This window comes from Bos grunniens, chromosome 12 (assembly GCF_055505025.1).
Source record: "Bos grunniens cultivar Pamir isolate PY7600 chromosome 12, Bosgru_T2T1.0, whole genome shotgun sequence".
In the NCBI taxonomy this organism is placed as follows: domain Eukaryota; kingdom Metazoa; phylum Chordata; class Mammalia; order Artiodactyla; family Bovidae; genus Bos; species Bos grunniens.
Genome location: NC_141176.1, coordinates 13,375,538 through 13,391,634, shown reverse-complemented (window position 1 = coordinate 13,391,634; position 16,097 = coordinate 13,375,538). Strand labels below are relative to the sequence as shown.

Below are 16,097 nucleotides of genomic sequence, written 5' to 3'. Positions count from 1 at the left end.
TAAACAGTAATTTTTAGATGATTGTCAAGCTGCAAGGATTTCTGGCCCCTGGTTGTTATAGGTTTAAGAGAGAGCAGATGAATAATCTAACATCCATATTTTTTCTCTTGAATACCTAAAGAAAGAACAATAAATAGTATGGATTGACCATTAATTTTACCTAGAATATTCCCACTGTACTTAAAAATTGGGTTATAAAGACTGTATACTTGTCTCATGGCAAGACCTCTCAGGGTTTCCCAAGCTTTGCTACTTGAATACAGGGCAGTAGAATCAATAGAAGAAAAACATTGGAAACATCATTGATTATCATCTTTATTAGGTTAAGAAATGGTCATACTCTAGCAGGAAGAGTGTTCTAGAATTTCCAAAGCACTATTTCTTATTTAGCATGGACCTTCACGTGTGATTTCAGTCTATGTAAAAACTTGAATACCTACCTGATTGAAAAAACCCTCATAGCATTGTCCTTTTACTGGGGGAATGTGGCCTTATCTTTCTTTTATGCAATTACTGATGTTTAATGTCTCACTTGAAAAAATTGGTTAAGTTACCGAATCAAATTTGGGTCTGCTTGCCCCTGTGCAGTAAAGCTAGTCTACTGACACAGCTTTGTGAGGTCAGGTGCAGTGTTTATTGTAAGGCATCAGCCAAGGAGTTGGAGACAAATAGTGCTTAGAAAACTTGAACTCCCTGATGGGTTTCAAGAAAGCATTTCTAAAGGCCAGGGGAGGGAGGGGAGTCACAGAGTATATGATCGGATTGTGCACAATTCTGACTGGTTGATGGTGAGATCCTAGGACTGTATCACAGGGGTTAACATGATCAATCCTTAGGCTCCAGTGGGCTTGGGGGCTACATGCTGTAATCACAGAGTTAACTTCTTCCATTTTTAGCATCTATAAAACAACTCAGGAAAATGTACATCAGATACTATATTATCTAGGTACTTCAGAGAGGAGCTAAAGTAGAGGATATGAGGATATGAGAGAAGGTTCTATCCTGGGGTCTTCCTGAAGGGTCTTTCCCAGTTACAATTTCCCACTTTTTTTTTGAGATTCCTTAAGCATGAGGAGAACAGGTGTTAGACAAAAAAGGGAATAATGTTTTGGATGAAGAGGTTAATCATAAACTCAGCAGAGGAACTAGGTTTGAGGGGGACTCAATTTCAGTTAGCCCCTTGTTTCCAGTGGTATGAAAATGTTAAAGAAACACGTGGTGTAGACTTATCATGTATTTAATTAGTCTTTGATGGCTGACATTTCAGTTTAACATTCACGTTTCACCTTTGTGACTTTTTTCCTTAGGGGGAAGCCAATCAGAGGCTGAAGTCAGGCAGAGACAACAGCTTCAACTGATACAATCTAAATACCAGAAGAAGGTCAGAATCCATCTCTTTTAGCTTAAATTTGGCAAGAAATTAGAGCACCAGCACTTTGAAAATAACCATGAAATAACACAGTAACTTTACCAAAAAGCATAAAACCTTGAAACAAATTGCAAAAGAAAATCTCAAAAATCAAAAAATCGAGATGTGAGAAGTGAAGGGAAAAATACTGTGAATTCTCACCCAAGCTGTGTATCAGTCAGTGGGACCTTGGTAAGGGAATTTCTCCCACCCCAACCCCAGTTTAAGTCTCTACTATGGTTTGAATATTTGATTCCAGGAGCACAGATTTGTTTACTACATTCCCATCATGAAAGCATGGAAGTAGTACGAAAAAACCAATGATTTTTTTTTTTTTTTTTAACAAGGAACTCAGGTGTTTTTTTTGGTTTTTGGTTGTATCATGCAGTTCCAACCAGGGATTGAACCTGTGTCCCTTGCACCGCAAGGCAGGCTCTTAACCACTGGACTGCCAAGGAAGTCCCTGAAGTCTGAGTTAAATACTAAGGAAAAATTATCTGCCCTTTCTTCTCCCTAACCTGGGCTGGTGGTGGGGGTGGTTTGGGGCCAGGGAAGACAGAGAAACAGATATCAAGGTAGAAACACAGAGAAATTTCACGGACAGCAGATATAGCTTGACCATTTTTTGTGATCTATGTAGCCTGCAGAACCAACCTATAATCATGGTGTGCTATAGCACAAACAATACTGTAATTTGCCTTTCATCATAATTTTGTGTTCCAGGGGTTCAGGCGGAAAAATAGTAACTGCTTTTTGTCCTCTGTACTCTCAATACAATTTAGCTAAAAAAAGAAGAATGTGTAAGAATCAAGAAGGAAGCTGAAGAAGCTGAAGTCCAAAAAATGAGGGCAGCTCAGAGAGAGAAGGTAAGAACTGGAGAAGATGGTAAGCTAACATTTACCTAAGGCCTCTGATGTGCCAGGTTCCCACACTGTTCATATACAAAGTGTTTAATCCTCACAAGAGCCTGTGAAGTATATAATGTTCTTGTTGTCCAAGTTTGCAAATGGAACTGACAGTTCAGTCACTCAGTCATGTCCGACTGACCCCACGGACAGAGGATCAGATGACTCGCCCAAGGACTCACAGCCAGTAAATAGAAGAAGTAGGATTCAAATCCAGACTGACTGGTCTCAGAGCTAGTGTTATTATTATTTTTTTTTAAGTAATTTTATTTTATTTATCGGCCGTACCGCATGGCATATGGGATCTTAGTTGCCCAACCAGGAATCAAACTCATGCCCCCTCCATTAGAAGCATGGAGTTTTAACCATGGGACCACCAGGGAAGACCCAGATCTGGAGTTCATTGTCTTCACACTCTCTCACCTTCTCAGGTGGGTGATCAAAAGAGTAGCTGTGTATTTGGCCAGAAGGCACAGCAACTAGTAACGACGGCCGCCAGTGGTACACATCATGTTTATGTACAAATATTGAACTTTCCAGGCTAAATGTTAAATAGGTGAACATGCCTTTCTCACGGGTAAAAAGAAAAAGCATGCGTTTGCATTTCAGTATTAGTGATATGCTGCTGCTGCTGCTGCTGCTAAGTTGCTTCAGTCGTGTCCGACTCTGTGGGACCCCATAGACGGCAGCCTACCAGACTCCCCCGTCCCTGGGATTCTCCAGGCAAGAACACTGGAGTGGGCTGCCATTTCCTTCTCCAGTGCATGAAACTGAAAAGTGAAAGTGAAGTCGCTCAGTCGTGTCCGACTCCTTGCGATCCCATGGACTGCAGCCCACCAGGCTCCTCCGTCCATGGGATTTTCCAGGCAAGAGTACTGGAGTGGGGTGCCATTGCCTTCTCCGTCTTAAAGATTGGGTGTTGGTCAAACTTAAACCTGGTTACCAAGCAATAGATATCTTTACTAGTTAGAGTTAACAAAGCCCAAAGCTGATGGCTTATAGAATACACAAGAATGTGAGTCTTCTTTTGCCACGAAGCTCTTTACCTGGCTGGAGAGAGATATTTCTTGGAAGGTGTCCTCTTGTGTTGTGTGACCTTGGACAGGCCCCTACCCCTCTCTGAACTATTCCTGTAAAATGAGTCTGTAAGCTCCACCTCCTCTGTTCCCAAGGCCAGGAATATGTGTAGATATAGAAATGCTACATCCTCTAGAGATGTAGGCTCTGGGGTAGAGTTAAGATTGGACATATACACAAGGAATTGAAATGAAACGCTGGTGGTATTAAAAAAAAAAGAGTATAGGCAGTTTGTTTACTAAATTTGATTCAGCAATTCACTTCCAAGTCATTGGCTATTACACCTTCATTGAAAAAGATTCTCAAAATAATTCTTTTTAAAACCTATCTCTCTCTCTCTCACTTCCTCTCTATTCTTCACTGTTTTGCATTCAAGGCCCCCCCACCCCCACCCCATTTCCTCCTTCAGAGGAAGGTTTACACTTCAGTCTCAAGATTGTAAAGGAGGTATTCCCTTTATATTCCCTTTATAGCATAGTCTTTCTGCATTTCAGGTCGAACTCAGAAAATCATCAAATAATCACTGGGAACTAATTAAGAGGCTTGCAGATCCTGAAGAATTGTGTTGTGAACTCTTATCCTAAAAGTGATTTACTGGTCATTTAATACCCGTAATTGGCTGACTTGTGGGTCATTTATAGCTTGTTTCTTCGTGGTTCAAATAATGTACTGTATACTGTTTAGAAATGTTAGTGGCTGAAACAGTTTTCATTAACACCGAGTGAAAGCAGCATTCCCTCCTTCTTAAGTTATGCCATGCCACTGGATGTACAGCAGCCGTTAACTACAAAAATCTGAACTGAATCGGCTTTTCTAAAATGACAGCTATAATGATTATCGGTGTAAATTTGTCTAAGAGTAAGAGATGGTGCGGAGAAGGCAATGGCACCCCACTCCAGTACTCTTGCCTGGAAAATCCCATGGATGGAGGAGCCTGGTGGGCTGCAGTCCCTGGGGTCCTGAAGAGTCGGACACGACTGAGCAACTTCACTTTCACTTTTCACTTTCATGCATTGGAGAAGGAAATGGCAACCCACTCCAGTGTTCTTGCCTGGAGAATCCCGGGGACAGGGGAGCCTGGTGGGCTGCCGTCTGTGGGGTCGCACAGAGTTGGACACGACTGAAGCGACTTAGCAGCAGCAGCAGCAGCAGCAAGAGATGGTGAGAGAGAGTTGATGTATAGATCCTTGCCATTCCAAACGCAGTTTCTGAACCAGCAGCCTTGGCATATCGCTTATACACATGCAGGAACTTCCCTGGTGGTCCAGTGCTTAACAGTCTGCCTTGCAATGGAGAGGACAAAGATTTGATCCCTGGTAGGATAATTAAGGGGCTTTCCTGGTGGCTCAGCAGTAAAGAATCTGCCTGCAATGCAGGAGACTCGGGTTCAGTCCCTGGGTCTAGAAGATCCTGTGGAGGAGGGCGTGGGAACCCACTCCAGTATTGTTGCCTGGAGAATACCATGGGCAGAGGAGCCTTGGTGGGCTGCAGTCCATGGGGTTGCAAACAGTCGGACCCAACTGAAGTGACTGAGCACACACACAGGATAACTAAGATCCCATGTGCCACAGAGCAGCTGAGCCCGGGTGCCATAACTAGAGAGGCTGTTCACTGCAATGAAGATCCTGATGCTGCAACTAAGACCCGATGTAGCCAAAGAAATAAATATTTTAAAAAAAGAAATGCAGAATCTCAAACCCCACCCCAGACCTTCTGAAACAGAACTGGCATTTTAACAAGCTCCCCAGGTGATTCTCGTGCGCATCCTGGTTTGAGGAGCCTTCATCTAAACTGCCTTGAGAGAGACAGGGCCGCCCACTCTGGCCCTTCCACAGACCTGATTTCTCTGGCTAATTGGCTCGGACTGCCACCCTGACCTAATTTTTCCTACTGTATATAAATCTGTGGCTTTCATAGTAAATGTGAGCCTATTTAGTAGCTTGTGTCAGATAAAAGAAAAATGGACATTAGCCATCTCGAAATGGCATGCTTCACATTGCCAGTGTGAAAATGGCCAAGGGAAGCGATAATGGCTGTGCTTATGGAGCATTTATTCTTTGAAATGCACAGCAGACACACACATGGACACCGGCGTACAAAACACCACCCTCCTCCCCAGGCACATGGCTGCTGTCCAGGAACGACAAGCCAAGGAGAATCCAAGCAGCCTGTTGCCTCCCGAGGACTTCCAGCTTGGCCCATTGGTCTTAACACCCCCTTGACCTTTATTTTGTCCTCTCCCGGGAGGGCCACCGGACTTCCCAGGTGGCACTAGTGGTAAAGAACCTGTCTGCCAATGCAGGAGACGTAAGAGACGTGGGTCGGGAAGATCCCCGGGAGGAGGGCGTGGCAACCCACTCCAGTATTCTTGCCTGGGAAATCCCATGGACAGAGGAGCCTGGTGGGCTACAGTCCATGGGGTTGCAAAGACTCAGACGTGACTGAAGCGATTTAGCACACATGCACGCAGGAGGGTCACCTAGGAACAGCAGGTCTCTTTCTGATTGGCCACCACCTGTGTGTGAGTGAGGGGCGCGTAAACTGCATTCCCTGTATCTGGGAGGAGTTAATCCTGTGGGCTCAGGGGCACTTAGGCGAGGGCACTGGGGTGCTTCAGGTAAGCTTGTATTCCCTATACTAGAGGACGTTGATGATGCATGCTCTCCCAGCGGTGTGCTGGGACCTCCTTGTTGTTACATTTTTATGAGTTAGATGACTTCATGTTGGTAGATTGAAACTGACCACGAGGGGTTATTCTCACCACTGGAATCAGTAAATGCTACAAATCAACCACCCCTCCCCTCCTTGCTAGAGCTACCTGTTAAATTTATCAGCACACCACTGCTTCACCCTAAAGGAAATAAGACCTCCCTCCCTCTCTCCCATTCTAAAACTAAGCCTCAGAGGGCTGGTGGGGCGCAAAGATTCTGTGAATTATCTGGCATGTTATGTATCTGATTTAAAAGTGGATTCCAGGCAGAATAACGCCCCCTCCCCTGCTCTTCCACATCCTAATCCCTAGAATTTAGGAAGATGTGATGTTACGTGGCAAAGAGGAATTCAGTTTGCAGGTGAAATTAGGTTACTAATCAACGTACATTCAAATAGGAAGAATAGCCCACATTATTCAGGTGGTTCCAGTGTAATCATGAGGTTCCTTAAATTGGGAAGAGGGATGCAGAAAATTGAGAGCATTAAAGATATGGAGCTGCTGCTGTTGCTGCTGCTGCTAAGTCACTTCAGTCGTGTCCGACTCTGTGCGACCCCATAGACAGCAGCCCACCAGGCTCCCCTGTCCCTGGGGTTCTCCAGGCAAGAACACTGGAGTGGGTTGCCATTTCTTTCTCCAATGCATGAAAGTGAAAAGTGAAAGTGAAGTTGCTCAGTCGTGAACGACTCTTCATGACCCCATGGACTGCAGCCCACCAGGCTCCTCGGCCCATGAGATTTTCCAGGCAAGAGTACTGGAGTGGGGTGCCATTGCCTTCTCCGAAAGATATGGAGCAGGAGAAAGATTTAGCCTGCCGTTGTTGGCTTGAAGATAGAAGAAGGGCACTGGATAAGAGACTAAACCTATAGGTAGGAGCTACAAAACCGTAATGTGGAACCCCTAACTCTACACTGACCAAATAGATGACTGGCACTTAGCACAGCAGGACGTACAAACAGATGTGATTTCTGGAAACAGAGTTCTTATCGTAGGGGTAGAACGAAGTAAAGACTCAGCTGTAGTCTTTGGAGGGCACTCATTGCTAGCTACCTGAAAGCCTTGTGGTCGTGACAGCTGGTACTAGAATCTGCTAGTTTCCCTCAACCTCAGGATATTATTTGAGCCCCATGAGACCCATTTTGGACTTCTGATCTCCAGAGCTGTAGGATTATTAACAAACTTATTGTTTTAAGCCACTAAGTCTATAGTTGGTACAGCACCAACAGAAAGCCAATACAATCCATGTGGTTATACAGTGTATTAATTTCACTTCTTGGAAGTCTATATGGAAGAGAAAATATTGCCAAAATATCAGTGCATCAGTAAAATAAAGTCCTTGAAAAAACAAACAACAGCATAACACATGCAGGGACTTGCTTTGTCGCTGGATCTCAGCGTGGTAGACACGTTTCAGGAATTGTCATAGTGAGCCTTTCACCTAAATGCAGTGCCATGGAAATAAACCTCCACCACACTTTCCCCTCATAATCACATTGATGAATTAAGGAATCATTTGATTTTTTTCCCAGCCTTTCATAATGCCCACAAACTTAAAAAATAAAAATCTCCAAGTCCATGTCAAAGACCTTCTTTACCTCTTGGATTTATCTTAGTCTGCTTTTGATCAACACATGTTTGAAATAATATATAGTGCTGTATAGTTTATGAATATTTTCATTCGATTCTCCCAACTTCTTAGAGCATCAGGACGTCAGAGGGGGAAGAAACCAGCTAGAAATCTGAGTGGTAAACGAAACCTTTCTTTGCTCCTTCCAATAAACTATAAAGTCATAAAGCTGATGAAGTTATGTGGAGCCCTAGAGGTCATGGTATTTTTTATAGACACTGAAAAACATAAGTAGTTAGTTTTAATGCTAAAAGTGAGGTAGGAACTACTTCATACCTTCTTCATTTTCTATTTAGCATAGAAAACAAGGTTTGCATATTAGGGGCGGAGGTGCATTCACATACACGTTTTTAAGGAATCACACCTGTTGCTTATTTCTAGGAAACAAATAGTAGTAAGGGCTAATTTAGAACAATTTTAGGGTTAAAACTCAACATCAAGGTAATTATTCCAATACTGCTTTTAAAAATTGGGAAAAGTTTCCATTTCTGAAAACTTTCAAGGAACAAAACAAAACTTTCAAGTTTTTCCCAGAAATATGGTTCCTACATTATGCATTTCTTTGTGCATGACCCAGCGTGGGCATTAAGCCTCTGATTGTTGAAATGCAGTAGGGTCCCATTAATTGACCCCATTAATTAACACATAATGATATCTCTGAAATGCAGGTATAGGATTAAAAGTGTAAGCCGTTTGTTTATTTATGCTTAACTTTCCTTATCTGTAATAAAGTGTGTGTGTGTTAGTCGCTCAGTCATGTCCAACCAACTCTTTTCAACCCATGGACTGTACCCCAGCAGGCTCCTCTGTCCATGGGGTTTTCCAGGCAAGAATACTGGAGTGGGTTGCCATTTCCTCCTCCAGGGGATCTTCCAGACCCAGGCATCCAACTCACATCTCCTGTGTCTCCTACGTCTCCTGCGTTGCAGGTAGATTCTTGAGCCATTGGGGAAGCCACTGTCTGTAAAATGGGTATAATAATATAATAATGGGACTGGTGGGATTAAAGGATACAGTACATGTGAATCCCTTTGTATTGAATACCATGGATAGTGCTAAGGAAGCACTGAATAAGGTGCCCTGACCTAATTGACTATATCTGTAAACAAAGCACCCTATCTCATTTGACTCTCTTACTATTCTTTAAACTATGTGTTTATTTGGCTGAGTCGGGTCTTGCTTGTGGTGCGTGGACTCTCCCGTTGTGGTGCACGGACTTTAGCTGTGGTGTGGGCTCAGCGGCGCTGGCGCCTGTGCTTAGTTGCTCTGAGGCAGGTAGGATCTTAGTTCTCCAGTCAGGGATTGAACCCACCGTCGGCTGTATTGCGAGGCAGATTCTTAACCCCTGGACCACCTGGTAAGTCCCTACCTCTATTACTATATCAACCTCTCGTGTGGATGGCAGACAGGATTTTTATTTTACACACGAATTGGATTGGCTTAATGATTTCATTTTCACTACATGCACATGTTCATTGGAAGGACTGATGCTGAAGCTGAAACTCCAATACTTTGGGCACCTCATGCGAAGAGTTGACTCATTGGAAAAGACTCTGATGCTGGGAGGGATTGGGGGCAGGAGGAGAAGGGGACGACAGAGGATGAGATGGCTGGATGGCATCACTGACTCGATGCACATGCGTTTGGGTGAACTCTGGGAGTTGGTGATGGACAGGGACGCCTGGCGTGCTGTGATTCATGGGGTTGCAAAGAGTCAGACATGACTGAGTGACTGAACTGAAGCTCACATGGACTGGGTTGCTGGAGAAAAAACACATTTGGCTCCTCTTCTCACAGAAATTGTTGGGCTTCCCTCTTAGCTGGGTCTTTAATCATCCCCAGGGCACAACATTTTCCTTTGCAGTCTAGGCTCATCTCTAATTATCAACATCGTTCTCCCTTATCCTCATTTTTCATTTTCAACACATGACCTCATTTCTCACCATCTCGGAGATAAAGACCATGAGGCTGAAAGTCTCTATATTTTTCTGTTTCCTTACTCTTTCTTTGCTGCTTCTACACCCACCTCATCTCAGGAGGAATAAGAAACTGCTTTTCCTTGTTGCCGTGATGGATTCTCCCACCTGTGCTTCCCATCCCGTCCCATCTTTCCTCCATCCTCCTCAGGAACCTTGTTGCTCCCTTGGTTAAGGCTCCATTTCTTCTGTAGCTTTCGTGTTTGTTTTTCTCTCTTAGGGTATAATCATACTCAAATCTCTCACCTTAAAAACAAACTGTCTCTATGCTGGCTTGCTTTCAACTCCTTCCTCCCAAGCATCACAGCTCAGCTCCTTGAAAGTCTTCTCTGCCCCACTGGATTCCCACATGCCAGTCTGTAGACCAACTCCTATCAATCATCTGAACTGCTCCCCTCCAAAATCTGTTTTAAGTGATGCTCCCCAGGTGATTTGCTGAGCTCAGCTGGCTTTTAGGAACTCACTTTCTTTGCGTCCTCACCTTTACTTGCTCCTTGGTGGGCCAAATTTGACTTCTGTCTCTAGTAATTCATTGGTTTGGATCTAGCTAAGATGGAGCTTAGTTGAAAAACGCAGTGGAGACTCTTCAGCTCATAATTTATTTAAACTGTTTGTAATATTGTATCTATTAAGCACTCTGTCCTTCAGACTCTCTCCTTCTGGACTTCCTCTGGACCCTGTTCCCTGCTTGTTTTCTATTACTGATGTTCTATCAGGTCCCTTCCATTCATATTCTCATTGCCTTGCGCTGCCATATTGCTAGGTGAAAGCCCCCACCTTTCCACATCCGGATTTTGCTTGTGCTGATGATCTGTGAAAGCCACATCTCTCGTATTCCTGAATCACAGAACATCCATTTTACTGTATGCTTGCTATTTCTTTCGAGATATTCCACAGTATATCTCAATACAAATGAGCATACTCCTAACAGGTTCAAAACTGACCTCATATTCATTCTGATGCTCTTAAATCATAGTCACCTGTAATCTTCCCCCCTTTTTGACACATCCTATTATTAATATGGATTTCCCATGGCACAGTGGTAAAGAATCTACCTGCCAATGCAGGAGGTGCGAGAGATGTGAGTTCGATCCCTGGGTTGGGAAGATTGCCTGGAGAAGAAAATGTCAACCCACTCCAGTATTCTTGCCTGACAATTTCCATGGATGGAGGAACCAGGCAGGCTACAGTCCATGAGGTTGCAAAGAGTCTGACATGACTGAGTGCATGCGTGCACACACATATACGTTAATATAGCCCGCCTCCCATATTTCCTTTTTACTCTCCTCTTATTTCTGTCCCCTATAGTTTTCCAGAGTTTGTCCTTTCTTTTATGTCTGTGTTGTCTTAATTTGGGACTCATAATTTTATGATGTGGCTTGTGAGAACCACACCATTGGTTTTTATATTTGTGATCCTTTCTGCTGCTTATCCTTCATGTTGCTTTCAGGATTAACTGCTTACTATCCTGCTTAAAATAATACAGTGGCTCATCATTGCCTTTAATGAAGTCCAAACTCCTTTACGTGGCATATATATTTCTTTATAATTGCCCCTTCCTGCTTTCTCAATCTTATCTTCTACCCATCTCGTACAAATCCCTTTGAATTTATACATAAGCTTCTTGGGGTTTCCTCAACTGATATATTCTCTTCTGCCTTTTGGTACTGAAAATATATGTTATAAATATGCCCTTTTCCTAGTCAGGGCCATGACTAGCCCATCGTTGCCTTCATGCAAATTAGAAACAGATTCTTCGTCCAGGCAGGCAGTTCTGTGGGTGCTCAGACTGCCACAGAGGTGACAGATGGTACCTTTGTGAGACACAGAGAAAGATACCTCTGCCGTGCTGAAGCCCCCTGTGCTGGGATGCAAAGCTTGGGGAGCTGAATGCTGCCTCTATTTTAGCCCTTTGGACCCCTCTGCTAGGCCCCTGGGCAGTGAGAGACTCATATAGTGGAATGCAGTTTCCTGCTCCCATTACCCCTGTTTCCTCCTGCGAAGTTCTTGCTTAATATTGGTCTCCATCTAGAATTTCTATCTCTCACTAGACCCTTGGTTCTTATCCTTTTATTTGGTCATCAGCCCTTAGGGAAATCTGAAGAAAGAAAGCTATGAACTCATTCACCATAAAACTGAGCATATTCCTAACAGACACCTAATTCATGAACCCAAGGTTAGAAACCACTAACTCTGAGTCAGGCTAACCCTGACTCTACCCCTAACCCAAGATGGGGCCTGCCACATAGAAGACACTGAACGAATGTTTATGGGAACTGTTGAAAGCATTTCTCCAACAGGCCACTTCTGTGCTTGTTTCTTTATATTCATACTAGAGATTTGCAAACCTTTACTCCCTAATATATTTTATACTTTGCCATCATGGCTTTCTTGTCTATGGTCCCAGCTAGATTCTCGAATTTTCCAGGGTAGGCACTGCTCGGTTTATATCTGTAGTCCCAGCATCTAACAGAACACAGTATGGAGCATGTAGTAGGCATATGAGGAGTGTTTACTGAGTGCCTGGGATTCGGTGATAGTAAATGATTTGCTTCAGGTCACTCAGTGATGGTGAACCTAGAACCGACTCCATCATTTTTTCCTCTGGACCTTTCTTCTTAGATATTTTACATTCTGCCTTTGTATATGCATGTGTAAGTATGGTTGGGTGACTCCTTAATGCACTGCTAAATGGAAAGAAAGAAATAGTCTGACTAAATCTAAGTATTTGGATTAGTGTACTAAAATACCTGGGCTTCCCAGGTGGCTTAGTGGTAAAGAATCTGCCTGCTAAGCAGGAAACGTGGGTTTGATCCCTGGGTCGGGAAGATCCCCTGGAGAAGGAAATGGCAGCCCACTCCAGTGTTCTTGCCTGGGAAATGCCATGGACAGAGCCGCCTGGCGGGCTACAGTCCATGGGGTCACAAAGAGTCGGACACAACTTGCTGACTGAACAACACAAAGCAACCAAAACAACTACCACAGTGGAAGGCACTGAATACTCAAATACTCCAGAACTGTGAAAACTACTTCTCCATCCACTCTTCAGGGAGGCACAGACCTTTGTTGGATGGAATATAGCTACTGGGTAACTATTTCCGTGAGCTGAGTACAGTGCCAATCTACTGGTGGAGAGATGAGAGTCCGTGTCCCAGCTTCTGACCTCACTGAAGGAACCCAGCCGTGGCCTCTGGGGGCCTGTGTGGCTTTCTCACTGTTCTCTCGGGAGCATTCCTAGTTCTGGTTTGATCAGTACCTACCTGCTGCTTGCTTGCTGCCTTTTAACTCTTGGCCCCCCTTTCTTCCCCACCGAGATGTGGGGAGCTCATCAAAACTGACCACTTTTGGTCTCATGAGTCAGGATTTTTTTTTCTAGATTGAGATCATGTTTATTCAGTTTGCTTCCTAGAACTGTTTCATTAATAACCCCATTGCCTTGTTTCATTAATAACCCCATTGCCTAATTGATGCTTTCGGATTGTAGTAAATTTTCCCTATTATTATTTTTTTTTTCCTGAAACCGAAATCATCCATTTTACCTTTCAAGATGGGATAAGTAAATAGTTCTGTGTGAATGAAGGCTTCCACAGAAATGAACAATTTTTTCCCTCTTTGGAAAATGGAACTAAACTTATGTTAGAGTTTGGAAGTGATGATTTCCATTTTCCTTTTTCACAGGTCGTCCCAGTGGACAAGTCCATTTTTTTAAAATTAAATCAAATAAAAGATGCTTGACATTAAAACTTCAAATCTCTCCTGTGTTGTGGAACTTGTCTCAGCTCCCCATTAAATTTGCTGTCTAGGAAGTCTACTTGTTTTTCATATGCAAATTTAAAAACTGACAGTTGTATCATAGTTAAAAAAAAAAAAAGCAAGTTTTCTGGGTTATTAAGTCGGATTAAAATATGTCAGAGCCATGGTGACAGTAATATCAAATGTGAAATTCTTTAGACTCTCCAAGCAACTAATTAAAAAAAAGGAGAAGAGTATTTACGCAATAGCTTATTTTGGACATTTGCTGTTCTGTCTCTCAACAGCTTTAAGTGTCTGATTCTAAGTCAGAAGGGAACTGAATTGGCTTATTGAAAATTGTTTCCTGAATGCTTTATCAGGATATAGAGTGATATATATATATATATATATATGTAGTATAAACTATTTAATCATATACATATATATGATTAAATCATATACATATATATATTTATATCAACTATTAAACCATTTATCATCATTTTCATTTAACATGATTGGTATGGAAATTTTATGTTTTCCCTAGAACATTCTGAAGACATTGCTTAAGATAGAAATATTGCTATCATCTGAACTAAGATTAAATTAAATATTGCTATCATCTGAACTAAGATTAAAAATATGAAATACTGATTTTTGTGATTATACCCATCAATCTGGGAGAGGGGGACCATGGAAGGAACTCGGGGCTTCTGGCTTTCAGTGTAGGGCCCAAGAGTTGTGAGAGGGTATTATCTTTGCTGCCCTGCTATGTACCATAATGGATTATGGAGGCCACCTGAACCTAAAGATTTTGGACCTTGGGTAATTTTAACATCATGATTCTGCTTAGTTCAGTTCAGTTCAGTCGTTCAGTCATGTCTGACTCTTTGCGACCCCATGGATCGCAGCACCAGGCCTCCCTGTCCATCACCAACTCCCAGAGTTCGCTCAAACTCATGTCCATCGAGTCAGTGATGCCATCCAACCATCTCATCCTCTGTTATCCCCTTCTCCTCCTACCTTCAATCTTTCCCAGCATCAGGGTCTTTTCAAACGAGTCAGTTCTTCACATCAGGTGGTCAAAGTATTGGAGTTTCAGCTTCAGCATCAGTCCTTGCAATGAATATTCAGGACTGATCTCCTTTAGGATGGACTGGTTGGATCTCCTTGATGTCCAAGGGACTCTCAAGAGTCTTCTCCAACACCACAGTTCAAAAGCATCAATTCTTTGGTGCTCAGCTTTCTTTATAGTCCAACTCTCACATCCATACATGACCACTGGAAAAACCATAGCTTTGACATAGCAATGTCTCTGCTTTTTAATATGCTGTCTAGGTTGGTCATAACTTTTCTTCCAAGGAGCACGCGTCTTTTAATTTCATGGCTGCAGTCACCATCTGCAGTGATTTTGGAGCCCAAAACATAAAGTCTCTCACAGTTTCTATTGTTTTCCCATCTATTTGCCATGAAGTGATGGGACCAGATGCCATGATCTTAGTTTTCTGAATGTTGAGTTTTAAGCCCACATTTTCACCTAAAGCTTCCTTAAAAGATAATATTTTGTTACTTGCAATTTCAGAGCAACAAATTAGAGGAGAAAAAAAGACTTCAAGAAAACCTCAGAAGAGAAACTTTTAGAGAGTATCAGCAATAGTAAGTTTGTTTTCAGAACTTTGTACCTTTTACAGAGATATTGTTCATTGTGCTTTTAAATTCCAGGTGATGGTAACCATTTAAAATATCTGGTAATGAATTCTTGGCTATTAATTATGTAATTGAACTCTAAAAGTAAGGTTCTAAGTTTGGAGACATCTGTACTCACCAAAGTTGTGGTTTGTAGTCAACAGATTAGAATGAATACTGCTAAATTTGAGAAATTCCATATTCTAAATAACTTGGAGGGCTTGATTTTTTGGTAATCCAGGTTAGTTTTGATTATGAAGACTTCTGAAACACCAATATAAGCAAGACACTGTTTGAAAAGAAGTACCCAAGCAGAATCTAACTAGGGATTTAGCTAATGGACTGAGGACTTACATTTTTATAAACAAGATTTGAGAAATAATTTCACAGTTATCAGCAAAGCTCCAATTGATGGTCGTGCATCAAGGTACTTTTTCCAGTGTGACTTGGGAATCACAGCAGCTAACGTGTATAGGGCAACCACAACATGCTTTATAAGTTTGTGTCCCAGCTCTAAGTAACACCGCCTTAAAGAATAGACAAAATTGAAGAACCGTATTTCTGTCCCTAGATTAATACCAAATATTGCGGAATTAAAACCAAGCAGATCTGGGTTCAAAATCCTAGCTCCATTCTCCAGCTGTGACATTGGACAAACTACTAAACCTCTTGGAAACTCAGTAGTTTTTTTGTTTTTTGGTTTTTTTTCCCTCATAGGGTTGGTAATATACCATCAGCCATTTGTAAGGATTAAATAAAATATATAAATGGTATACAAGTGATTTCATTTTATGGGGACTTGATAAGTAACTTCGTACAGAAAGAGGTTCTTGTTGCATGGAATCAGAAAACTCATTTTGTAGAGACTGTATAGAGATTGGGAGAAGGCAATGGCAACCCACTCCAGTACTCTTGCCTGGCAAATCCCATGGATGGAGGAGCCTGGTAGGCTGCAGTCCATGGGGTCGCTAGGAGT

The 16,097-nt window shown here is 42.5% G+C and overlaps 1 protein-coding gene across 4 annotated transcripts in view; it reads left to right on the top strand.

Annotated features, from left to right (window-relative positions):
• EPSTI1 (epithelial stromal interaction 1) overlaps positions 1–16,097 on the top strand; it is a 98,050-nt gene that overhangs the window by 24,075 nt on the left and 57,878 nt on the right. For 2 of the 4 annotated variants that reach the window (XR_015137817.1, XM_086328847.1), the window contains exons 4-6: positions 1,308–1,381; positions 2,191–2,274; positions 15,018–15,091. Coding sequence is in view for 2 of the 4 variants with exons in the window: in XM_086328847.1 (XP_086184973.1) it covers positions 1,308–1,381; positions 2,191–2,274; positions 15,018–15,091 (232 nt within the window). In the remaining 2 variants the exon portion in view is untranslated. The remainder of the gene's footprint in view (positions 1–1,307; positions 1,382–2,190; positions 2,275–15,017; positions 15,092–16,097) is intronic. The other 2 variants (XR_015137818.1, XM_086328848.1) reach the window with 1 other exon arrangement.